The following is a 27898-nucleotide window of genomic DNA, read 5'->3' on the forward strand; positions in this document are numbered from 1 at the left end:
AAGCCTGCAAGATAGCGGGAAGACGGAAAAGACAGATTTGATAAATAAGGTGTATTTTATTAGCGAAATATTGCAGTTGAACAGGGTATTACCCCAAAATATATAACACAGAAATCAGAAGTAGCATAACAATTCAACGTGCACACAGACCTTGCACATGTGTTGCTCTTGCATCCGTAGACAGCGCAGCGTTTCTTCGCGTAGCGTGGCGGACTCATCGTCCCGAAGGGCGACAGCACGCCGGCCGTGCGCTGGCAAAACACAGTCACTGAAACGGTTCCCGATGGCTGCGATGGGCTATATTACCTTCTGCCAAGTACCACGACTAGAAAACAACGCTTATGCGAGGAAATCACCTACGGACGACAGGCACAAACCTACTGCGCAAAAACGAGCGACGCCAATACATCTGAAAATGCGCAAAACCGTTGGCCCATGTTACCAGACTGCCTGCATGTGCCCGCTGTTTCTGAAAATAAACGAAAAAAATTGGCCACTCAACCACATACCCAAGACTAAAGTTTGAATAAAGTAATCTACTAATTTAATTCGTGACAAATAAAATTAAAACTAATGAAAATAAACGTTTAAATAATTTTTTGTTTTCATAATTTGTGTCCCCCTCACCTAGTAGCGCTTTAATCGTCACGCGGTTGTTGATGTTTGTCGCAATAGGTTTCCGACCACTTTTCGTTCCGACTTTCGCGACCTATTTAGATTGACCTTGTCGCTTCTGTCTAGCGTGGGCTTGCCCGCGGCAGATGCTCCCAGGTCAGCACGAGAGGTTGACGCGCTGCTCTGGGAGGCGGCTTCTCGTCCGTGCGCTCGACTGCTGCCCATTGTGTGATGGTCGTAGCGCCGCTGGCAAGCGTACTCGATCGGTCTTGCGGAGTTGACTTTACGGCCTGCAAGCCCGTGACTGTCGTACTGTGCTGCATCTTGAGTTAATAAACCCGTGTTGTTTGTTGACATCCTGCCTCGAGTGCCTTTTCTGCGCCGTGCCGGAGTCGACGAACCCGGCCGTAGCGTCTTTGTTCGCTGCGGCAGTGGAGAATGTCGCGTCCCTTCACGGTCGCCTCGTAGGGTAAGCTTTGTGCTAAACCTATCTCCACAAGGGTTATGAGTTATGACGAAATGCCTGGTCTTTCCCAGTCGCCGGGCTCCTACGATGTCGATAGTTGGATTACGGGCGCGAAGCTCGTTGAAAATCTGGTTGTCACTCTCGAAGCTGTGCGCATTGAGTATTATGCCCTTAACTGAGTTGTCAGGTCCTGGGCATATACAGCTATGGCACAGGATTGGTCGGCAACTTTCAGTTGCGTAATCTTCAGGTAAGCCATTACGTGGTTCTCATCAGGCGTGCTGACTGTAATAGTATTGTTGGTCAGGTGAATGCGCACCTGGACCATGTGCAAGACTGCGGGCGAGTCGAAAGCGGTAGCGGCGCATAAGGCTTCAGTAAGGCGGGTCGATCCCAGATCGGCCAGGTTTAACGAACCCTGCGGTCGCGGGACAATTTTGTAGTCTTCCGGCGGTAACCGTGGTAGTGGGCGACGTTTTGGAGCAGGGGCTGGCCGTGCACGACGAGGAGCGGGCCTGCCGCTTTGGGCGTCGGCGGCCGCATTGTCAGCAGCGTCTGAGCAGTGCTCGGGGTCAGGACGGGGATATCGGCGATGCATGGCCAACGCAGTATGTGACCATGATCAGTCACTGAGGTCTTCATCAGTTATTGGTGTTCCGTCTACGACAACTTCCATTTATTTCCCTGCCTGGGACGCGCTCTGGAAGCGAACGCTGGCAGAGAAAGGTGTCCTCTCCTTGTCGCAAGCACGCCGGAGTTATGGTAAGCACGGCGGCGTAGCGAAGTTGGGCATGTTGCGCTCACAGGAGCAAAACGACGACTTGCCGGCGTGGAATGGTGATTTCCAACGGTGCCAGGCGTCCTCCTGGAGCGGGGGGTCACTTTTCAGACGTAGAAGAGCAAACTTGTGGCGATGCAGCAAGGTGAAAATGCAGAGTCCATGCGAAACTTGTCCGTGAGCTCTGGGGATCGCAGCGCCTTGGCATTTTTTCTTCTACTGTAAAATGAAGTGTGAAAACAAATGGTGGGAGAGGACAAAGGTGACGCGGCAAGCCGTAATGATGTTGCTGTGATCCTCAGGTGATTTCTGTTTTCAGGAAAGCAGGAAGGATTTTGGCACAATGTCTGTGTCATCTCAAACAGGCAGTACAATGGTGGCATTTGAAGGTACTGATATGATAGTTCATCCTTTTTCCTTTACGTAGCTGAGTGATATTTCGATGAGCCTTTTCACCAACGGGGCGCGCTAAGCACTATCATGTATGTGATCAATATTCCGTACCGTCTGCTTGCGTCAAAGCAGATATGTGGCTGGTGTACAGAAAACTGTGTGTCCTATTGTTCTATCATATGCTGCTGCGTCCTCTAACATAAACAAACATGTTTGCATTCAGGATGCTTGATCTGCATAATACCGCTAAGTGAAGCATACAAGTGAAGCATGTAAAAGCTGCTCGAAAGCATGAATATTTTTTGTTGAGGCTGCGCGATGAAAATACAACTATTAGTAATACTGCCAACCTTAGTAGCAGCATAACAGTTCAGTGCTTCAGAAAAGTAAGGACGTGCACGTGGAACCCGAGAGCACTCTTGCAACGCTTTAGAACGGGAGAACATGTAAGGGTGTGATTGGTTAGCATGCACTGGGACAAAGTGCAGAAACCAGGGTGCAGCCCAGTCATGAAATGCTGTTACGAAGGCCTGTACATGGACAGCCTTCTGAATCTAGGCCGAAGTGTTATGCTTTGTGCTAGCCAGTTAGACGTCAATGAGCAAAATAAGATGTTAGTAGCACCAATATAAAAAAGTCACAGTTTCACCGAAAGGACGAAGCAATGACTGCGATAGCAACAAAGTGTTATACGAAGTGAGGATGTCAGCTAACTGTTTTGTATCCGATCTCGTGTAACTACAAAACGCTGGTGTAAAAGAATACGGCCGCTACAGGGAGAGATGCTCTCCGCATAGTCACTTCGCGTTGAGAGCGCAGCACGTAGAAGGCTATACGAGCCGCCCACTGTGATGGCTGTGGAGATAGCGCACGCGCCAGCGATCGCGACCGCGTCCTTAGATTCAAAGTTTCTCCTCGCGCGACACCCCCCCCCCCCCTCCCGTCTGAGCGAATGCGCCATCCGAGCGGCAGAGGGTACATGCGTCTTTTTATGCTCGTTAAAACGGGCGCGGTGTTTCCTGTCTGCTGCAACAGCAGGCCTCCCGAGCGGGTAGATGTTGACGCATGCACCCTCTGAGCGACGGAAATGGGCCGGCTTGTTTGACCTCTGCTTCGGCCGCGTTCATCGTCCCCGCTCGCGCGCTTTCACCCGCGGTATAACATGCGATACGTGGAAGACCTTATCAATTTGGACTTCATACGAAAGGGACATGATGGCGACAGCAACGGCGACGGCAGAAACCCGTCGAGACTGTCACTAAACCCGTCGGGACTAGCAATAAAAATCTTCCAAGTTGGCTTTTTAGTACCATGAGCAATCACTCCAATGAAAACATGGAGAATTTATCACAGCCATAACAGTGTAGGCACAGACACGTGCCAGCGTAGTTATGTACCATGATACATTTACTCGCTGGTGCATACATGGGCAGTTTGTCCCCAAAATCGATCCTTTCATATGTGTAACATACACAATATCTGCACTTACCGAAATTCACGTCTTTATTTTTGCATCATGGAGGACAATATTATCTGCGTTATGCACAAACGTGTGAAAATCACGATAGACCTACCAAGAAAACAAATAACTGGATCAAATATTGTTGCACACAGTTGTAGGAGAATCTGGTTAAATGAAGCCAAGCGGGAATCGGCCTATTTAGTCGCAAATGTTAGAGCTCAAACGGCGATATTGCGTTTAGTAAAACGACGTGGCTTTCAATCTCTCGATTAGTATTAAAGCTGGAACGTGATTTCAAGAGCTAAGCTTCAGCAATGCTTCACTGCGCATACACATTCCTTGATGCAGAATAATTAGGTTCATAAGGGCTAGGTCTTGGGCCAGTTGGTGCATCCTGAACATGAAAACGCGGTTACTAGCGAATACACAAAACACGCACACAAGAAAGTGTCAGAGAGCGTTCTCCGTCTAACGCCTTCTTCATGTGTACGTGTTTTGTGTATTCGCTGGTACCCCCGTTTCAAGTTCATGAATAATAAGGACCGCACTGACATAACTATACTTCATCTATATATGGTTCCGAGAACGTTCAATTTCGTGAAGGTTTGTCATAATTTAAAGGGACCGACAACTGCCCAGAACATGAAATGAGATGACTCCACTGATTGAAAGATTATCCGTCACATTTACTCAAACCAGCCCTGTTTTTTTAATGAGAGATGGATTTATATTTGTATTTCTTAATTGAAAGTCGCGAAAAATGACCTGTGTTGCCTCTGGTGGCAAGAACATGAACGATCCGATGAACCCGACCACGTGACGGTTGATTGCTGTACGCGTTGGACAATTTTTATTAGTATTAAAATATTGTTCGGTTCTTTATATTAAAAGGTATTACTCGATAAAAATGTACATATGGGCCTGCGCTAGAAGTATGCATAAAAGTGGCGCTGTTTTCGCGTGATGTAATGATCCCATGCTCGTTAGCGCGTCTTGAGGAACTTTTCAGCGTGCTCATGGAACCGTGTACGCAGTTTCCAGGTCGCTAAGATTTTGGAGCGACATAGTTTTGGTACCTACACATCGTCTCAGAAATGACGCGCGCTGCTACTCGGCGCGGTCGCGCATATGCGTAGTGACGTTTTCGATGACTTGGCTTGGCTCGTGCATCGAGAGAGTAACGACGCCGGGACAAGCCACCCATGACACAGGCGCAGGCAACCTTGGACGCATGCGCACACAACGCAGTAGAAATACAGGGAAGGTGTATAACGCCACATTATCTCATTGTAACAGCTTGTTATTTTCAAAAATAGTTGAAAGCTCTAAATAAAGGTGCATAGTCACAGGAACTCCTGCGAAAGCAGAGCAACAACAGCTTTCACAAATCGCGAGAAGGGCTGGTGTCATCGCTATCAACTCTCAGCGTTGCTGGAAGAAAGGTGCATCTGTCTTTAGAGCCTTTCCGATCGAGAAATACTGCTTGTAAAATAACTACGTGCTTTTTGGATTAACTACTGCAGGTACAAACACTGCGAAGGGCGAGCTTTCTGTCGCGTTGTAAAAAAATGGGCCGAGAAAAATCAGTTGTCGGTCCCTTTAGGGAAAAAAATGTGAACGATGTCTGTTTACGATATTGTGTACATGTGCAAAGTCCTTGTTTTATAGGGCTCTTCTGCCAAATGATGCATGCAACGTGAACGTGAAGCAGTGGCTCGTCAGTGATGTGCGACAACACATTAGTTACTTTATTTACATATACTGCATCCCCGAACAGGGCTGCAGCACAACCGCAGTCCTCAACACGCAGCTTTCATTGCCATTTTGCCAATGAGGGACAAGTAGTATCAAGGCAGCAGCAACGAATGCAATTTTTACGAAATGGATATTATTGTGCAAAGGCCCAGAAACAGCAAGAGTGCAGTGGCAGTGTGTTGCGAGAGGCAGCAAGAGAAAGTTCCGGCGGTAACAACAGTGGTAAATTGAGCCCGATGCAGCTAGCATTTGATGCAAGAGCCGAGCATATTCCCTTTGATAGCGCAAAAGCACACAACAATGTCTTTAGACAGCTGCTCACGAAGTCAACACGTATTGCGCATGCGGTGAACAAAGACACATTTGGTGCTTGAGAACGGCGCGAGCAGTGCTAGTCTGTAAGTACATAAACAGTTTACAAGCCGTAAATATAGTTGCAAATGCAACGCAGCTTGTCACTATACTCACCTGCAAGCTCATGTCGGCTCATGGGCGTCGGCAGGGGGCTGCAGAAGGGGCATTTGCCTCCCCAAGCCACACCAGCACTTGCCCCCCACGCAAGCCACACTATTCAACGCGGGCCCCAAGACAAAACCCTGCCGACCCCCACGTGTAGGCACAGCGTTTTGTCCTGCGAGCAAGCTGGTGTATGGCAGATAGCTGAAGACTTCGTGTTTACGCCGTGTTTGTTCCATTCACCATCAAAATCCACAACAGTGTCGCGCTATTGAAATATCAGGAGACATTAAGCTCCACGACGAATAAACAAGAACGCAAATCTGTGAAACGTACGCGAGTGGAGAACGTGGTCTATCGCTATGTATTCAACCACAAACCATGTGAGTATTCCCAATGTCTACGAACGTAGACATTGGGTGGCGCGCTGTGCGATTCAAGATGGGGCCCGGAGAAGGGTCAACCCGTCTGCTAGCATACGGACAGACGCAGGTCCTGCGCCGCTTTCACCGGATGAAGCCATGAGCTGCACTGAAATGGTTATGAGGCCAAAATACTTGCCGAAATCGTCGGAACAGCTAAATGCTCGCGACCTGATTATTGCATAGCGTCCTCAATGCTCGCCACCTAATTATGCCGCTTAGCGTCCTCAAACGACGACAGCGGCACAGTTTGCACTTATGTGCTTGTGCCATAACATTGAATTGAAAACGGCCGAAGACATGTTCGTGCTCAGGTGAGACTAAACATCTTAAACATAAAAAGTGTATCATGAAAACCAGCGCGTCTGCCATTTGCAATTTGTTTTCATTTCGACAACTGCTTCTGAGAGATTTCCAGATGTTACGCGGGGATAAATTAAACAAAAAAAATAACATGTACACTTAGTGCCATCCGTGATATACTTCTAAAACCTTCTCTCCTTACATGAGGACATCATGGAGCAGGGGAAGAAATAATCGCAGTGCAATGTCACTTATTAATTTTTATTTAGGTGGCTGCTATGCGTGAGAGGGTCAAAAGTGCAAAAAATACCGAGAGAAAAATATGGGCGAGTGTGGCGTTCAACTCGGTCATGCCCTATTGCGCAGGATGAGACCGCCACGCTGTACTTCTACGACCGGCCGGACACGGTGGGCCCTAAGCGCAGCGACTACGAGTTCATGCGGTTCTCCACCATTGATGAGGCATTGGTCCTGAAGGTGAGCAACCGCAGCATGCTGGACTGTGTTCGGCACTGATCACAGTAGGGGCCTTTGTGCAACGCTGCGTGCAACGACACCAGGGGCATTCATTAATGGAAGTCTTCTAACTACAGTCAAACGCGCATATGTGGCAACAAAACGGGAATTAGATTTATCGTATACGTTAAATAGAAATAATTTAACGTACAAGGGGTGTTCAAATTACGAGGTATGAAACGTCGTAAGAACATGACCGTTTACATACATGCCTATGCCGCTATGGGAGAATGTAGCGATACATCTAGGGATACGATTGGAGTCTCTGCCGTGGATCGGAGCATGCGGGGGCGCCCGCATGCGCAGTAGAGCGCAGAGGCTCTTATAAAGAGCGCCGTCCAATTGAACCGGCAGTGCGTGTGAGGACAGGATGGCGTTCACATTGCAAAATTCGACGATTGAGGAGTAGCCGCGCGTTAAACGATGTCTGACAGCGGAAGGTGTTAAAGCGGCCACGATTCATCACCTGGGATTTCCATGTGTTTGGTCCCCTGAAAAAACACTTGAAAGGGAAGCGCTTCAACTAGGATGACAAACTCAAGGACGATGTGAAGGACTGGGTTTCGTCATTGCCACGGGAATTCTGAGAACAAGGAATCTTTCGGCTCATTCATCAATGGGATTGTTGTGATCAGGCACATGCCGGTGCGCAAGTCGGCGACACGGCATTGCTATGCAATACTGCAATAAAATCGGCCTCACGGCGATTTTTTTTCGTTTTTCTTTCTGTGCGGTGAAGCGGTCTGTGACGTAAGCACCAAGGAGCAAGATCGGCGGGAAGATGAAGAAGTTGCGTTTGGAGCAGGGTGAATAAATGGCGGACGACATCTGTCTCTTTGTAGACCAATGATTGACTGAATTACATTGAAGGAACAGTACATTTTGGCGCAGCCTACAGAATCTATGGCAAAAGTACTGGGATTGCATACCACCAATGAAAAATTGTGAAACAGATATGTTCGAGGGAAGCTCCGCAAAGCCCAACTACTGGCTTTCGAATATGCATGTTAAAAGAATGGGTGGGTGTCTGATGACCAGAAGATTGAAAATATGCGCCGCGATCTTGGTGGTATAGCTAAAAAGTGGTACGACATGCAGCTTCTACTTGACCACCAGCATGCTGGCAAACTGGAAAATGTTTCTGGTTGTCGATTTTCGATCGCAATGCGGTGGAATGTTGGGACGCTGCTCTGCGCTTTACCTACCAATGTGGTTCATTACTAGCAAAGGTACTAGAATGCTTTCGTGAGAAATGGCACTTGTTGTACGAAGCGGAGCCTAAACTTGCACCATCGGCAGCTGTAGCTTTAATTATACAAGGTCTATGTGACGATGTACGGAGCAAAGTTCATATTAGAGACCCGAATACATTTGAGGATCTTCTACAGTGCCTAGAATTCGTGTTGCCAACAGCTGAAATACCGTGACAACTACCGTCCTGTAAAACAGAACAGGTTCCTAACTCATCTGAACTGAACGCACCACATGAACTGAACGCCAATGAAAAGTTAGTTCATTTGCGTCTAGCGTCATCTCTTTTAAAGGAAAGCTCATACCATCCTCCTAATTGTAATGATAGCAGTGTTCAACATGACACACTGTCGGTACCTCAAATGTTGTCGCCAAGAGAACTCCAGGCCGAGGAAAAGTCCCAAATGACAGGCTAGTATGATACAATGTACGTCGTGTCCACTTGCTTGCTTCATGTTCCAGCTAAAGTCAATGACGTGGAAATGAAAGCTCTCGTCGACGTTGGAGCATCCGTGTTGATAATGAATAAGAGGCTTGTGGACGTCAACTGCCTGCATACTGGCACTACCCTGCGCGTTCAGGGATGTGATGGGACTGTGAGTTCACTTAATGAGTGGGCGTCTGTAATTCTCGCTCGAATTTCAAGGCCACAGAATTACAACCGACGTGTTAGTGCTGCCAGATGTCACGAGTTTCTGCTATCTCGCCCTAACATAAAGAAGTTAGAGATGAACATTTACGAGGACGACAAGATTCTAAATGAAGACCATCTAGCAGGAAAGGACGAGATAGAGTCGCTTGCGCGCTTAATGCAAATGTACTGCGGGGAAGACATGACAACCAAGTACCCAGAGCTATTGTGCATAGGAAACTATTCTCCAGCAATAAAATCTCATGAGGTTCCTTTTGAGCTCGCAGACAAAACAGGTGCTCGAAGAAGTCCATATAATTTGTCGCGAGAAAAAAAGGCATGGTTGAAAGCAGGGTTACAAGCCGTGCTGGATGCTGGCATTATTCGACTTCCGTGTCGCCATTTGCATCGCGAATAACTATCGCTCCAAAAGAAGATAGCAGTTTTCGTCTGTGCACATATTACAGGGCTCTTAACCAACAAACTGTGCTTATACCATACCCAATGCCTAGAATTGATGACATCATTGGCCAGACCGGTGGTTGCCATTGATTTTCAAGATTGGACCTTTGCAAAGGCGTCTGGCAAATTCCATTGGCGGAAGACACGAAGTACACTGCGTTTATTACACCATTTAACCTGTATGAATATAACCGGCTACCGTTCGGGTGGAAGAATTTCCCAGCCTAGTTTCAAAAAATCCTGCACGAAATGCTTGAAGCCGTATTTCGGAAGCTTCTACAACATTTACATCGATGACATAATAGTTGATTCGAAAACAAAAGAAGAGCATCGAAAACACCTGTCCGTAGTTTTTCAAGCTCTAAGTGCTGCAAGGCTGAAAGTGAACATTAAGAAAAGTGCTTTCTTCCAAGAAAAGGCAGTGTTCCTGGGAAGAGTCTTTAACGGTTCTCCAAAAAGCACAAAGCAGGAATCCGTTGAAAGAATCTCAAAATTGGTGAAGCCCTATGGCATACATTCATTGCCTGTTTTCCTGGGACTGGCCGGACCTTCATTAATGACTGTGCTACGAAAACGATATGCCTCACACTCTTGACCCTAGAAAGGTATGCCGTTCCAGTGGGATGCCGACTGTGAAAGGGCTCACTCTGAGCTTGTGCAAAGAATATCATCGCACCCTCTCCTACGGATACCGGACTTCTCCTTGCCGTTTGTGCTGAGTACTGATGCGTCACGTTATGCTAGTGGAGCAGTCCTTTACCAGAAGCTATCAGACTTGAATCATCAAAAGCATTATGTAGCTGTAACATCGTCTATCTGCAAACACGGCGACAGTTGTTTTACAGTTGTACACTGAAGTCAGCTGAAGTTAACTGCTCAACAACAGAAAAGGGTTCATTTTGTAACAGTTCAAAAGACGAAAGACACAGAAGACGTAACAACACGAGCGCTGACTGACAACTGAGTGCTTTATGGAAACAAGACAAAAAAAAGAAAGAAGAAAAATAACAGAACATGCGCGCACAAACTATGCACATGACAAAAAGACGACAGGCTTGCAGCATCATTAGGTATTGAAGTTTAATGTTTGACGGAAGCCCGTCTGGTCGGGATGATAGATGGTGAAGGTAAAAGAACCTCGAGGCACTGCGCCGACCAAAGTGAAAATTAAAACACACAGGAAAAGACGTTTCGGCTCCACACGTTCCAGAGCAGAAACTGCGACAATCACTCGTGAAGTGAAAGACAGACTACCCAAAGTGAAGTTCCCCTGTGTGGTGTACGCTGGTCCCATGCGCGGATTGTGACGACGTATATATTGGTGAGACTGGTGACTTTGAACGGCGTCTCAAGCAGCACAATTATGACGTGAAGAAGGGAAATGTGAAATCCAGTGCTTTGGCTGAGCATGCGTCAGGTGGACACACAATAGACTGGGGGAGGGTACGTGTTCTCGCTAGAGATAAAGGACTGTCACGGCATCTTCATCTTGAGTCGCTCGTGATACAGACCAAACCGCGCACTCTCAACAGGAGCGATGGTAATATGCCGCCAGTTTATGCACGCTGCTAGCGTGACGTATTCAAGCGTACATAAGGCGAACTGCTTGATGCACGTTTTCCATTTCACTTGTGAACAAAGCTCCCGTGTGGGAGCCAAAACGTCTTTTAAATGCGAAGCATTTCTTAGCGAACATCTGCGACTTTGAGCGTATCTATCTATCTATCTATCTATCTATCTATCTATCTATCTATCTATCTATCTATCTATCTATCTATCTATCTATCTATCTATCTATCTATCTATCTATCTATCTATCTATCTATCTAGCCGCCTACGACTTTGTGCTCTCCTGGCCGTTTCGTTAATCGGATGTATACCAAAATTGGTGTGTCATAACATGGCCTTATTACGAACACAAATGACAGGTCATATCATGAAAATCATGACACGAATGTCATGAACAGCATGATTTACATTCCACGGCCTTTGGGCTCCCTGGCCGTTCCGTTAATCGGATGTATACCAAAATTGGTGTGTCATAACATGGCCTTATCGCGAACATAAATGACAGGTCATATCATGAAAATCATGACACGCATGTCATGAACAGCATGATTTACATTCCACAGCCTTTGGGATCTTGCGGCCATTCCGTTATATTTCATATATACCAAAATTGGTACGACGTGACAAGATTTCATGACGAACATAATGACAGGTCCTAACATGCAAATCATGACGCGCATGTCATGGGCAGCATGATTTACATGACATGGTCTCGGGGCGCTCGCGGCCGTTTAAATGAAGGGATACATACGAAAACTGGTATGACGAGACTTTCTGTATGACGACCATAACTGACACGTGGTAACATAAAATCATGATAAGCATGTCATGTATGACATGATTTACATGCCACGCTCATGGCGCACTCGCGGCCGTTTCGCTAGATTGATATACACCAAAATCGGTATTGTGCGTTGTGACTTTATGAAGAACATGAATAACAGGTGGTAGCACGAAAACCATGACATCCATGACATGCATGTCATGATTTACATGCCACGCTCATGGTGCATTCGCGTCCGTTTCGCTTGCGTGATATACACCAAAATTGGTGTTACGCGACACGACTGTGTGACGAACGTAAGTGAGACGTGGTAACATGAACATCATGACATGCAAGTCATGTACGACCTGATTTACATACCACGCTCATGATGCGCTAGCGGCAGTTTCAGTAGATTGATATACACCAAAATTGGTATCACGCGATGTGACTGTATGAAGAATATGAATGACAGTTGGTAAGATGAAAACCATGACATGCATGTCATGTATGTCATGATATACATGCCACGCTCATGGTGCATTCGCGTCCGTTTCGCTTGCGTGATATACACCAAAATTTGTGTTACGCGACACGACTGTATGACGAACGTAAGTGAGGCGTGGTAACATGAAAATCATGACATGCAAGTCATGTACGACCTGATTTACATGCCACGCTCATGATGCGCTAGCGGTAGTTTCAGTAGATTGATATACACCAAAATTGGTATTGCGCGATGTGACTGTATGAAGAACATGAATAACAGTTGGTAAGATGAAAACCATGACATGCATGTCATGTATGTCATGATTTATTGCCACGCTCATGATGCATTCGCGGCCGCTTCGCTAGCTCGATATACACCAAAATTGCTATTGCGCGAAGCGACTGTACGACGACGGTAAATGAGACGTGGTAACATGAAAATCATGACATGCATGACATGCGCGACATGATTTACAGGTCATGCTCATGACGCACTCGTGCCGTTTCGCTTGCTTGACACACCAAAATTGGTATTGCGTGACGCGACTGCATGACGAACGTAAATGAGAGGTGGTAACATGGAAATCATGACATGCAGGTTAGGTATGTCATGATTTACATGCCGCGCTCATTGTGCATTCCCGGCCGTTTCGCTAGCTTGGTATACACCAAAATTGGTATTGCGCGACGCCACTGTATGACGAACGTAAATGAAAGGTGGTAACATGATAATCATGACATGCATGAAATGTACGGCATGATTTACATGCCATGCTCATGGCGCACTCTTGGTCGTTTCGCTAGATTGATATGCACCAAAATTGGTATTGCGCGATGTGACTGTATGAAGAACATGAATAACAGGTGGTAACATGAAAACTATGACATGCATGCAATGTATGTCATGACTTACATGCCACGCTCATGGTGCATTCGCGGCCGTTTCGATAGCTTGATATACACCAAAACTGGTATTGCGCGATGTGACTGTATGACGAACATAAACATGCGAATCATGTTATGCATGTCATGTACGGTATGATTTACATGCCACTGTCATGGTGCGCTTCCTGCCGTTTTGTTAACGTGATATATACCAAAATTGGTATGGCATGACACGAGTGCGTGATGAACATAAACGACAGGTCATGCATTTACATACCAGAATATGCGTTTCATTGGCATGGTGTACACTAGATTGTGCATGCATGCGTGCTTGGCAAACATGCGATATATGGTGGACTAGATGCCATGGCATGAATGATTTCATTTGGCTCAAAGGCAAACAAGGCGATGTATGCAGCTCTTTGCTGGCTGCTTCGCATTACATCGATTCCCACAGTGCGTGGGATCCGCCGAATTTTTTTCTGTGTGTTTTAATTTTCACTTTGGTCGGCGCAGTGCCTCGAGGTTTTTTTACCTTCACCATCATTAGGTATTACTCAAGTAAGTCAACTCGCATTCGAGCAACGCTATTGGCCGCGAGATCGAGCGGTGTCGGCGCCTCGCGGCTACTGGCTGAAGCGCGCCCTAGTGTGGATTGCTCCCTGCGGCGTCTGCTAGCCACGCCGTGTTTGCATGTGCGCGTACGTCCTGCACGTTCTCAAAGGGCGGTTTGTTCTGTTATGTTAGCGCGAGTTTAACTGCTCGTACGTATACCTAACTTGGTGCACAGAAGCAAATGAGCTTGCTCGGCTGCATGCTCATTGTAATAAGATCAATGAGTGCGACTTCCGAGAGGGCTGTGTATTGGTGTCGTACCCTTCGTTCGTCAGAATCATTTCAGTCTTGGTGCCGCTTTCTGGTTCAAGCACACCCTAAAGTGCGCTTGGCGTAGTCCCAAACATCAGGAACATTAAACAGTATGTGAATGCAGCGTTTTATCAACTCGGTGGTAAACAAAAACGAGGCTCATGTACTTTGGCGTTGTTGTAATGTGTATAACTGCGGCACTCCAGTTCATGATGAGCTTTAGCTGTGCCTAAGATGTCCTTTCATTGTACGGTCGTGGTCCCGCTACAGCGAAATATTTCTATCAAGTGAAGTCTGAGACTTCGGTACTCAAACTGTCCCTAAAAAAAGAAAAGAAAAGAAAAACAGACAATGGAATGACACGGCCGTGATAAAACGGAGTTGCCGCGCGCAATTTTAACTTGGGGGAAATTTATGCAGAATCACCCATGTGCTTAGATTTAGGTACGCTTTGAAGGACCCAGATGTTCAAGATTAATCCCGACGGCGTGCCTTACATTTATGTCGCATAATTTCACGCGAAACCTCATACATTTTTACATTATCTTGAGCGTTTGTGTGGAGTTGTTATAAATTGATGGAAGGCACCGGACATTATTAGTTTGAAAAAAAAAAGACACTTGTTCCATAAAATAACCAGACCTTTGTTGCATCACTGTCATGCACGTAAACAATCGATGAAACTCTGTGCTAAACTCTTACCTGCGTATACATGCGTATTCGCGTGAACAGTGCTATTGAACTCATTGCACAGGAATATGGGCTGGTATACAAATGAACAAGAAGTAAACACTTGAGTAGTTAATTCGTGCTACTGCAGTGCGTGATACACAAAACACAAGCTGAACACGTACAGAGAAAAAATTCGGCAGATCCCACGCACCGTGGGAGTCGATGTTATGCGAAGCATGTGGCGGGTAGGCGACTGTGGCGTAACTTTTTTTTTATTGAGCGACACGTTACAAAATGACGCTAAAGATTTGTATAAATTTTACACGCACACATATATATGTTGAAGATCCGCATATGTGTTATATAACCAGTTGTTTACGGTTGCGTAACGCTGCCAATGGCAACGTGGGTATTACCAACACCAGAAGCGGTAAGCTGATACGTAGTGCTTATACGTGCCCGAGAACGCACACACGTTTCACGAACACGTCTGCATGTGTGCAAGAAGTTCTTGACAATTCTTGAAAAGGGCATCATCACCGTGATCAGTGAGCACCAGCAGCTGGTCATGACCTAATTGTTATAGGATCCGGTCGTGATCATGGTGACGAGGGGTCCATGTGTAGTGAAGTATGTGGTATCCTATTGCAAAACCCAGCGCCACTGGGTGCCAGCGTCCAGTGCCATCCCTGATTATGGGCCCAGCGTCGCGCTGGATACTGGGCCGCTGGAGAGGCGTTTTACTGGGAGGCGCTGGGTACTCAAGCGCAACACGGCTCTACAGCGTTAAAACGACGGTGCTTACGTGCCCTACATAAATATATTACTAAAGAAAGTCATATAGAAAGCATTAGTGCAATAAAAAAAAAGCCGCATGAAAAAAAAAAAAAAAAGCTCCACCACCAGGATTCGAACTCGCCACCTCTCAATCTCCAAGCAAGTACTCTACCACTGCGCCACGCTGAAACACGTCAACACTGCTGTAAAAGGGCTAGTCAATACAGTAAGACAGCGTTTCGTTTCATATTTCCGTGTCGCGTATACAAGGAAGACGCGATCTTCCTTTCCAAATCACGCTTGCTTCTTTATTAGACATAAACAAAGGGTGGCCGGAAACGAATGAAATGCCCAAAATGGGAAGAGCGCTAGGTTTCTTTAAGAATTCCCGTTTTAACTCCGAAAAATATGAAATGGATCGAGGACCAGCGTACAGTTTGACGGCTGTTACTGCCGATTTTTAACAGCCGTTTCTCGCCCTTGCTAATGATGAACATGCACAGAAGCTTTATGATGACTCGTTCGATAAACACGCGCCTGCATGAATTCATACTGAGTATTTCTCGCGCGAGCGACGATATCACTGCGGGCGGGCGTGTCTTGTATTCTGACTTGCAGTTCTATCGATAACTACATCTATAAAACCGCTACGCAAAAACAAATACAATTAGTTGAAAAAAGGTGCCAGTGTGTTAGTTCACTAACGCGTACCAGCTGACACGTATGTGTTCTGACGTATGAGTCAGAGAAGTACCGGCGAGTGCGGCCGGCTGCTTTCGGTGAGCCTGCGTTCGTTGCTGAAAGCGCGCCGCATCGATGGTCATCGCTCCTTATGCGGACACTGTACACAAGAAAAAATGGTTCATTTAGGTTAACGGATGTCCAGACTATACTTTACAGTAAATCTTACACGTTGGAATTGCGTGTACTTAAACGAAGAAGCGCCGATGGCATGTAGATGGACTCGGCCGGTACGCTAGGCCTAACACTCGCTGGGAGCCGCACTGGGTTGGACCGATCTCGGCGCAAATGAGTTGCGATGGTTGAAGTTTCTGCATTTTAGCCTCGAAACCTTTTTAACTGTTACCTAACGTATTGCCGAAGTAAGTGGAAGTGCGAGAATTGCCCGAGATGCGTTTCCGGTGTGGCGATATCGAACGACGGCTGTTTTTCTGGCCTCCGTTCGGAGGGGTCGCGAAGCCAGAGCTCATTTACTTCTTGCCAACTGCACGGCGATGTAACAATTTGCTCTGTTTGTTCAGACCAATGCCTCCAGACTTAGAAACATTAAAATATGAAGTCATTACCGCAACACATCACGATTGCAAAACTGATATATATGAGCGGCATGCATGAAATGTGTATTCACTGCTGCTACGTGCTCCACAAAAATTAACGATTCATTGGCACTGCATGAATAAAAAAAAGCGTGGTAGAAAGCAATATTATTAGTGTTGGCTGCTTTGGGTTATTAACATATTTTGCTCCACATTCGACAGGGAAACAATAAAAGTGACCGTGATTTCACATATATCATATCACGTATATTATGAAAATAGTGCGCATCTCCTCGTCTTTCTCTGCAAAGCTAGAAATTGTGACACATGTTTGGGACCCGTTAGGATAGCATCTATCGGTACCATCGAACCAGACATTCGATATTCAACGATACCAAAGCATTACCAAAGCGCTCGGCACTGGCAGAACAGTGCGGGCTCCAGTATGTGCCAGCGCACGCCAGTGAGAATTCCAGCGTCTCCAGCGCTTCCCAGTGAGCGCCAGCGTCACAGCGGCAAAGCCAGTGGCTCTACCAGTGCGACCCAGCTCTCTCCCAGTGCTTTCACCGACGTCCCAGTGAATTCGAGCGTATACCAGTGTTCCCAGTGCGGTCCAGCGCCAAAAAACGTACTGGTATCACGCTGGGGTTACTGGAAGGGCGCTGGTTTTTGCAATAGGGTGACGTATAGGTTAGTTCTTGAATACGCCTGTAAGAGTTTAGAAAAACTTTGGAGCGATGAAGCTTGGCATATGTTTCAGCTCCACAAACGTGAAACCTGGGTACGGGCGAAGCATGCAGTGTGGGCCGGTGTTCAGCTTCATCGGCCCTGCGTCGGCGTTGTCTTTCGCGGGCGAGCGCGCGTTCTCGCTCCTTCCGAGCTTACAGTTCAGCGACCATCGCAGAGAGAGCGTTTCCGGAGCTAACGCGCCGTTCGCTCTCTTGCCCCACTTGGCGCGCGCTGATTTGGCGCCGGTGAAGTGTTGGTGGGAGGTGCAATCGCGTCCTTGCTGAGGCGGTGGCGCCCTCTCTTGCGTTTAACTGGTTTTAGTAATTTAAATGAGAAGCAGACTTGGCGTAAGTTGTCTTCGTGTAAGACACCGCAATATGCAACGAAGTACGCTTTACAGCAGAACACTTCACATTTGAAACCAATTTTGAGATGGATTTAAACAAATTACTCTCCATAAATGCAATTAAGTCTTGAATATTCGACGGCATTAGGTTCGTTGAAATCTTGTTAGTTTATTCTGAACCGGTTTTGACAATTATACACTTGTTTTTGACCATAATTTGACAACTTGATTTACCGTGTCAACGACATGAGACGCCAAGAAGCCAAAACCCTAAGGTACTTTGCCCCTAAAATGGTTGACAGTTCAGCGTACAACGCGATGTACTCGGGGAGAGCGCAAACCATCGAAAAGATTGAGCCTTTCATTGGAATCGTTACGGGTTGTGCTTCGCAGAAAATGTGAGCGGTTCACTCATAATAGTTGCTGGGTGTTCAAGAGGAATCGAAAGCACGGCATGATTATGAGGCTCGTCATCCTAGTAGTCTTCGGATTAGATTCGACCAAGTAGGCTTCTGTAACGTGTATGCAAAATCTAAGCACACATGTGTTCATTGCACTTCGCCGCATCAATAGTGCGGCCGCCGTGACCGCAAAAAATCACAGCATCTTCCACTAAGGGGACCTGAGGCGATAGGAAGCAGCGTTTCGACATGTAGAGCCCGCGTTTCAGAGGGGGAGGGGAGAAGGGAGGGAAGAGAGGCAATGGGGAGAGGGGAGAGAGGGAAAGGGCAGAGAGGGAAGTGGGATGGGGAAGTGGAAATGGGGAGAGGGGAGATTGGGATGGGTGAGGGGAAGTAGAGAGGGTGAGGGGGAAAGGTGGAGGGGTAACGGGAAGAGGAGAGGGGTATGGGACAGCAGGTGTGTGGTGAGGGCGTGCGCATGCGCAGTAAGGGTGGTCACGCCGCACCCCACCACCGGATTGAACTCCGCTATAACATGCTTCACATCTAATAAGGAAAATGATACAAAGTATTACGAGCTGCACTACGTTAGAGTGTTTTGTGAAGCCGTCTTCCAACTTGTGGCTTCTGAAGAAAACAGCCTTGCGGGAGGGAACCCGGGAAAAAAGACTCTTCACGGCCTGCGCATGGAGGCAACTCTACGACGGTTCTGAAATGAGGTCGTTCGTTTTACTGACAAGAGTAGCACAAATTTCCTTATCTTTTGTTTGTAAACTAGGAGGCTAAGGTTCATAGAAACAACATTTTCGAAAGTCACGAGAAGACATCACTGACAGAAGCACTTAACTATAAAATAGGAATTAGAATATTACATCTTCAAGTCTCTTTTTAGCCTAATGACGACGCCTTAAAGGTTACCAACTGCATTACAAATAAGACAGAAGGCTTGCTAATTATGGACGTTTTTCGTGACAGTCGGTGCGGGTGATCAGACGCAAGCTCCAACATGGACCATGTGAGAGTGAGAAAGAGAGCGAGTGGAACTTTATTCATAGAAAAGGGGGACCTTAGATCATCTTTGCCTGGCGTCGTGCGTCCAGGCTTCGACTGGCCTTGGCCGCCTGTAGGCCTTAGCCCCGGCCGGCTCGGTAACTATGCAGCGCACGATGCTCAAATTAGCCAATGGCCGCGAATTTGGGTATATGGCCTGGCCATTTGAGTATATGGCATGATTTGTAGAAACTATTGGTTTCTATGTGACTTTGGAAATATTTGTAAATTACAGGCCGCGTGCTGCGCTGTTATGTCTGGCTCAGCATTTTTCAGAACCCTCGGCTACCCCTGAACAATCAATAAAGTTTTTCCACCACCACCACTGATCGGCAGATTTTTCATGACAATGCTGATGATTAGGGGGGGGGGGGCTAATCATCCGAGGCGTCGCGAAATCAGCCCCATACGTTTACTTATTCGGGCTTGTCCCGTCACGCACAGTACGTTACACATTGAGGCACCTACAAACTGTAACTGGAACTGAACATTGAGTTGTAGGGTATCAAGCTATTTTCGGCAGTACCATAAGTGAGCCTTAGTGACTTTAGTTGAAATATATAACGATACGCGCTTCGCGAATGCTGTAATATGCGTAATGTTAAAATAGCCACACTACGTGTAGATGGGGGCGGGGCGGGGGAGTTATTAGCCTTAATAATTTATTTACATTTTCAGGCGTGAAAACAACCTATGCCAACTGCGGAGAGCAAGTACCGAAAACGCCAGGCCTGCGCTGAAACCGCAGCACAGTCACAGCGAAAGCTGGAAGAGCGGCGTTTCTAGAGCCCGTTAAGCTCTCTTTGTGCTACAATACAAGTACACTAAAAAGGTACCCACTACGCCACAAATCAAAATTTTTGTGAAGTTGGGAAGCACCCACTAAGCCTTTATTCGTCATTCTATGGAGAAGCGAGGCACCAGCTACACGTCTGTAAGGCATTACGTGCACTTTGTTGACGTGACGACTGATGACGATGAAGAATTATGGCTCAACCCTTTGTAATGGGTTGGCATCTTTAAACAGCCCACCAGTTATGTAATTTGCATTGGGTGACGCCCGGTCGCCATTTCCCTCTCCCGTCATGCTGTATACGTTGACGTGGAAGAGAGACGGGGGGGGGGCGAAGAACTTTATTGAGACCCCGAGGTAATGGATCATGCGCTTATGGGCTTCCTTGGCAACCAATACAAGTGCACTTGCGAGGAACCCACTACGCTATAAATCATTGTAATCTTACTGAGACCCCGAGGAAGTGGATCATGCGCTTATGGGCTTCCTTGGCAACCAATACAAGTGCACTTGCGAGGAACCCACTACGCTATAAATAATTGTAATTTTTTAGAAGTAGGGCAGCAGGCACTGTGCCATTTTTCGTCATTCTACGGAGAACATTGGTACCTGCTAAACGCATGTAAGGCATTATGCGCACTTTGTTGATGCTGTGCCTGATGACGATGAAGAATTATGGCAGAGCCCTTTGTAATGGGTTGGAAGCATTCAACAACCTACTCGTTGCGCAATTCGCAATTGTTTGACGCCTGGTTACAGAATTCACGTTGTGCGATGCTTGGTGCTTATTTTAATCTTCTACCACGCTATATTGCATATGCTAATGTGGTTCCTTCCCGACATGAAGCCTGTATAGGACCTTTTTGCAAAGCAGTTTCAAGCACCGGCGTGGCTCAGAGGTTGAATACTGGGCTCCCACGCCGAGGGCCCAGGTTCGAACCTCGTTCCATCCTGGAATTTTTTTCTTATTTAGTTTTTTTTCTTATTTCGAGCGATACTGGTTACGGACACCGGCGGCGGCGGCGGCGGCGGACAACTACGGCGCCAAAAACGGCCGGAGAAATGATCTCATAACAGCTTTCGCTGTAAAAGCAGGCGAGCCGACGCCAAAGAGACGCCCAGCAGACGACGAACAGATGACGCGACGCGGATGAATACATCTTGAGGGGCCTTCGCGTTTACCGTTGGCTAAGAAGCCCTGCAGTGCTCCAAGGTACTTCTGAGATGGAGTATATATAAACAGTTTAAATATGTAGATAAAGAGTATAAAAGCCTCCAATGCTGCATTGTATTTCCACGCCTCAAAGCGTTCACTGAGTGATCTGTAAATACACTGTGTTTGCTCGCATAAACAGGCGCGCTTATGAGGGAGGAGAGGGGGGATGCCTCCTTAATCATCTGAGGAGGCACCAATTCAGCCACTTACGTTTACTCACTCGGGCTTGTCCCGAATGAGTAAACTCTTTACGAATTCTTTGCAGTGCAAGATTATGGTAGTTGGGGCCATACCTTGGGCCATACAGTTTTTGTACGATAATAGCAGACAATGACCACAGAGTTTGCATTCCAAGAGCTGTTTACTGCCCATTTTTACCTACAGACTGCCGAGAACCAAAGGATGATCGTTGTGGGAATCCAGTCATTGCTTCATTTCCATGTTTGTTTTAACTACGAAGCTTGTTTGCTTCAACATCGTCCATCGTGTGTAGGAGGGGGGGGTGCACCGCTGTGAGACTTCGCCCTCCTTCTAAGGGGGAACTCTCCGCACGCCAGTGCTCGCAGATTCAAACACAATTCAAAGTTACTTGAAAACTAAGCTTCGATAAAGGTATGTTAAAATATAGGAAAGATGTGTCCGCACGTGCAATTGAAACGGTAATTTTTACCACCCATGCACATGATGATGCGCCTGCTCGAAGTTTCCTTCTCTGAGAACCACACTGTGAACGTGTGCAGCATACTACAGTCAGTTATAAGCTAAGAATGAATACAAGCAACGTCCCATCAGTGCCGCGCGTCCTCTGCGCAAATAGGTCGAGCAATGTGGTTTCTGTTGCAACCATAAGTACAACTCCTGTGCATATGCAAATAATACAGATAAGAAATATGGACGTCGTCTTTATTTAGAGTATTACGTGTACCTGAGCCAAAAATTGTGCCAAATTTGCCGCAATTTTTTTTTCGCGCATTTTTCGCGCAGAAATGGCAGAACACGGACGAGTATGACCTTCTAGCGTCAAGAAACACAACTATGATGAGTATCGTCGTCATCGCTTATTCAGGTACTAAATATCATGACGGCTATTCTCGTCAGCGGGAGGGAAAGGGGTCAACCTCCTTGGTTGGAACCTCGTTGTTTAGTCTGGTATCATCGTACTCGAAGGGACCCATTCAATCACTGGACACCGCGCAAAGCTATAGTAAAAATAGATATTTTGAATTTGGGTTATAGTAGAAAGTTTACGCCATGTTCTTATCTGAAAGTTTCATCGATGTCACGCTTACACATATCTCCCCTTGATAGGATATATATTTTGCTTCAACGATTTGTCGAGTAAGGCGCGTTTTTGCTCTACTTCAGGGCACGAGTGTTGTATATGTCGGGTGAGCAATCTTGGCAGGCTATACAGTGGCTAGCCGGAAACGTTCGAAATACTTTCGTTCACACGCATATTTAAAGTTGCTGCCATGCTCACTTGAACTGTTGTTTACGGATATCTAGGTTTCACCAGCATACACTTTTCCGCACTTTAAAGAAATTTCGCATACCACTCCTTCTGCGCATTCACAAATGGGCTGCCTGTGCTTTGTGCCGCTGACCTGCTGCATCCTTGCCTGTGGGTTGGTCATTCAGCAGAACTTAGACAGCCGGTGCAGTGCACTGAATACGACTGGCGTCATAACGCTCACCCAACTTTTTCGGGCTGCGTGAAAGCTTGTGCAAATAGAAAGAGGGAGGTAAATATCATGGTTGATTGATCAGTCATATGAATCGGTTACAACGAAAGAGAACCGTGCCTTAACAGGCGTATAGTTGATTGTTATTGTACATAAATGTATGAGAGCTTGCGCAATGCCTATTAGTGTTTAGCAGCATTAGCAGCGCTTCATGTGCACACAGCCACGTTGACGCTTAGTGACACATCTCCGTCCCGACGACTAACGCCAAAGATCGTGACTTAACCCTTGTGGTAGTTGAAGTTTTTAACATACACTTGGAACACAGCATATGCCGAATCACGCGTAAAGATGTCATCAACAAGCACAACATTGCTACTCGATATGCACACATTCAAAGCGTCGTGTTTTGAGATGAGAAACGCCAGGGTGTGCGCTCCTCAGCAACAGGGTAACCTACGCGTCTGCTCATAATATACAGTGCTTCAGGAACGTGAGAGGCAGAGTTCGTAGCTTTACCCGTGAACGCGGGAAGGCGTCCCGATTCCCGCTGGCGTTTCTGTAAGCGCAAACTATTGAACCGCTCACTGTCGGCGATCGCTCGAGCCATGATGAAGTACTACACTTTACCGATCCAAGTTGCCGGCACCGCCCCCAGCGAAGCAAGGTCACTGTGGAACGGAGATGGTGTAAAAGATATAAGGCGCGTTTGTGAAGCCTCATGCATGAGCGTTGGTAGCGCAGTGGTTAGCGCGCCCCACACCTGTCGTCGCGGACCGAGAGGTCGGGGGTTCGACTCGCAGATAATCCGAACGAAACATTATTTCTGGTTTTTCTTTGTCACCTGTATTTTACTGACACATTTCGATGACGAAATACGTCATACATCAGTGAAGTCTTAGTGGACCCCGGCATAAACCGCCTTCGTGTTAATAAAATGAGAAAAAAGCAGGAAGGTCGACCAAGAAATTGCATCACATCTACCTTCTGCCTGTCCGTTGCTCTCGCTTCACACATTTGTGGGTGACTGCCAATTTCATGGAAAAGGTTATCTGCGACTGACGTGAGGGAGGGCTGGGGAGACCCAGCTTGAGCAGTCTTTCAGCTTGAAGCTGGAACTCTTCTGAAAACTGTCCAGGTATTTTTCTGCGCTGCATTTTTACCAAAAAGCCCAACTCGCCACGTTAATGCACCAAGACACAGGAACGCGCACGTATGAGTGTCACTACCAGACACCTAAGTAGAAATATTTTCGGGCTACCATATTTTTTTGTCCGTGCGGAGCTCCATCGGAATATTTTGGAGAGCTAGAAGGTCAGAGCATTGCTGCAAAATGTCTAAACAGACAGTTTAACGCCCTCCAATACTGCATTTGTATTGCATGTCTCAATGCGCTCGCTTAGTGATAAGTAAATGCGCTATGTTTTCTCGCAGGCACAAACAAAGTGCAAGGAGGCTAAACCACTAAGCTTTGATAAAGGTAGGGTAAAATATAGAAAATATGTGTTCAGTTCTCCAACTGAAACTGCAGTTTTCACCGTTTATGCGCGTGGTGACCAGCATGTTCTAATTTTTTTCTTTTGAAGAACTAGACTGCGACCGTGTGCGGCGTACTGTGCAGTCCCGCGTCGTCTGCCCTCCGAGGTAACCATTAATATATTGGACACTGCACAAAGCTGTAGGCAAATAATTTCGAAATTACGTTACCGCCGAACGTGACCCATGATACTGATTTATTCGTATCCGAAAACACCTTCTGATGAAATAAATAGAAGTATTTCATTTTCATCGCGAAAATGCACGAATATAGTATCGCGGCAGTTTCTGTTGTTCAGACGTAACGAAGTGCATTGGAAGAGCTCGCCAGGTATGCAAAAACAGTTGCTGTGGGTGGGTTAAATTTCAAAGAGGGTTTTTCATGGGCAATCTTGCTCCATCAACATCACTGCGAAATTGTCATTGTTGTATTTAAGTGTTGTCTATAGGTTCGGGACGCCTCACTGCTCACCCACTTTTGCAAGCACAGCTTATCTGTCCGCATACTATAACTAGGGACACGTAGAGCTCTCGCTTATACAGTGTAATGCACTGATAACGATATTGTCAAAACCAGGCCGATTCGGTCGTTAACACCGAATATCGTTACATCTAGACTGACAAAAGAAAAACAAATCAATAACATATTCGCGTTCTATTTATCCCGTGCATGTAGGCCTCTTCAATCACCAACGATGAGTGAACCGAACCGAAGACTGCAGGCGATGGTAAAGAGCAGTGCACACTCTACTACAGGCTTCATAAGTAGCCGTTAGAATTATTCAAGGGGCCTTAGACAAACTCTGAAAATACAAAGAACGAGCGCATTATTCTCTCCCGGCGTTTCACGTCTTTTCTGCATAGTTCATTACAGCAGTCTGTTCACTTGACGTGATGAGAAAATAAGCTCTCTTTTCGTCCATATACAAGATTTGGGGATTTTTCGCTGTCCTGCTTTGCCATTCAGTCGCACGCCTGTTCTGCCTTGTCTCGCATGACAATCGTCCGCGATCTAGTGATTTCACTTCGTTTTTTGCGTTTAAAATAGGCAAGCGGACATAACAGCGTGCCACCTAAAGTCACAAAATTAATAAATGCGTAGCATTTCTCATCGAACCTTTCGCACTTTGAGCGTATCTACGTATATATCTACCTATATATCTAGCCGCTTACGTCTGGGTGCTCTCATGATCGCCTCCTTAACTTAGCGTAGACAAAAACTGGCATGGGAGGGTGAGAGGATTTGGCAAATATGACTGCCGGGTCGTGACATGAATAGCGTGAAAATTCTGTCGCGTGAAAGTCCCTTTCCTCCAGACTAGACATGTGCGCGGGACCCAAAATCACCGGCGCCGGCGCGCCGGTGTGTCGACCTTCGGCGGCGGTGCGTGAACGGCGCGGGGTTCATCGGACCGGCGGCGGCGCGGCGTCGGGGGAGGGGGAGAGGTCGCAGCAGTGAATGCGATAAGTACAAGCCGTAATGTTACATGAACAAGGGCTAGCAGCTAACTGTTTTTGCTCCCATCTCACTTAACTCTACAAAACGCTGGTGTATGGCAATACGGCCGCTCCCGGGAGAGAAGCGCTTTTCGGTCAGTTTGTCGTATCAGTGGCCCGAGCGCGAAGCAGTGGGATCACAGCGCTGACAGCGCTCACGGCGCGTAGAAGGTATACGAGCCGTTCACTGGAGGATGCCTGCCGAAATAACGCGCGTGCCAGCGCTCTCGACCACGCCCATATAGTCAAATTCAAAGTTGCTACACGAGTTACGCAGTCCCTCTCCCCAGACGTCCCTTCCTGCTCCTTCGCCCAGCAAATGACGGGCGGGGCGTTTCCTTCTGCTTGAGCAGCAATCGACGGCAGGCCTCGCACGCGCTTTGGTGTTATTCCGTGTGACGGAGTTGGCCAGCTTGTTTCATCTCTGCTTTAGCCATGTTCCTTGCCAATGCTCGCGAGCTTTTACTTGCGGGTAGAACATACAATGCGCGGAGCGATGTTCTCGATTTAGAATATAAACAGAACATGATGGCAACGGTGAAAACCTGTCCTGAGTGCCCATACAATTGCTAACGCAATACAAAATGTACAAAAAACCGTCGAAACGGGCTCGCCTTTTTCCTGCAAAGCTGCATCGTCTACGCTCTAAAGGGTGCGTCCGTTGGAAGAACCATATAATCCGGCGCCTTTTTCATTGGTTTCGCTCTCGCCTTCAAAACCCTCCTTACAGGGGACATCTGCTCGCCACTAATTTCTTCATAAAGCACGCGTACAATGTCAGCACTAAGCGTTGAACCTATCCTGATTTCGCGCTTGTCAGCTGCAGTCTGTTATCTCTGCATGCGCGGTCGCAAACGCACAAAATGGAGCGAAATTAGTTAACCCCGCACGATAGTCGTGCGAGAGAAGCAAGAGCGGGTGGGCGGCTGCATAGCAAAACAGCATGGGAGACAATTCACAACTGGTATTTCTCGTATATGGCAGGCCCGTAGCCAGGAACGTTTTTCGGCGAGGGCCCACTTGCTGGAAACCTTGACAATTTGAGAAAAGCACCTATTTTTATTATTTATTTCTGGTCAAAAAACCTACTTTACCAAAATTTCGGAGGAGAAAGGCGGGCCCCTAGCCCCCCCCCCCCCCCCCCATGGCTACGGGCCTGGTACATGCACCATTCGAGAGTATGTACGCTGATGATGTCACGCGAATCACTGTTCTGGCATCACGAAGTGCACCAAAAGGCAAGAAACGCCAAGAGAGAATAACGCGCTCGTTGTTTCAGTTTTTTGTTGTATTGTCAGAGGCTGTTAGAGGCCTTTTATGAAAACAGGTGGTGCAAATACGGAAACAGGAGAGTAGGCAAGACACCAGAAACGCCGCTAACTTTTCAAAAATCACACAGTGGCGGAAACGAAGATATACACCTGGACCACGATGTAAGATACATATTCTTGTATGAAGACATTCGCGAGACGCGATCGAGCAGATAAAGTAAGAACGCCGAGCGCCGGTCGGTCCGCTGACGGCAGCGGGTACCTTTCGGCTGGATCACGCACCTTCAACGGAAAAACGCGTTCCCGTAGCAATTCGCGCTTCAAGGGAAAGCTGAATTCCCTAGTCAGCGAACGCGGCTATGACACGGCACCAAGAAAAGTTAGAAACGCATAACGCGTTTTTCGCGACCGAAAAACGCGACATCCGGCGGACGCCGGCGCTTCCGCCAACCACGTCGGTTGCTGTAGCAGCGGTGAAGAAAGCTTTTCATACGAAAGTGTTTTATGCCGGGATCCACAAAGACTTCAGTCACGTATTTCCGTCACGAAAATGACCTCGAAAAAATGT

At 47.0% G+C, this 27898-nt stretch overlaps 1 protein-coding gene across 3 annotated transcripts in view; it reads left to right on the forward strand.

Moving 5' to 3' along the window:
• The window catches only part of LOC119384163 (uncharacterized), a 386807-nt gene that overhangs the window by 101135 nt on the left and 257774 nt on the right, over window positions 1–27898 (forward strand). The window contains exon 3 of one of the 3 annotated variants that reach the window (XM_049412787.1): window positions 7017–7127. The exons of the other annotated variants lie outside the window; for them this stretch is intronic. Coding sequence (XP_049268744.1) covers window positions 7017–7127 — 111 coding nt within the window. The remainder of the gene's footprint in view (window positions 1–7016; window positions 7128–27898) is intronic. 3 annotated transcript variants of the gene reach the window in all.

Source organism: Rhipicephalus sanguineus, chromosome 2 (assembly GCF_013339695.2).
Source record: "Rhipicephalus sanguineus isolate Rsan-2018 chromosome 2, BIME_Rsan_1.4, whole genome shotgun sequence".
Lineage (NCBI taxonomy): Eukaryota > Metazoa > Arthropoda > Arachnida > Ixodida > Ixodidae > Rhipicephalus > Rhipicephalus sanguineus.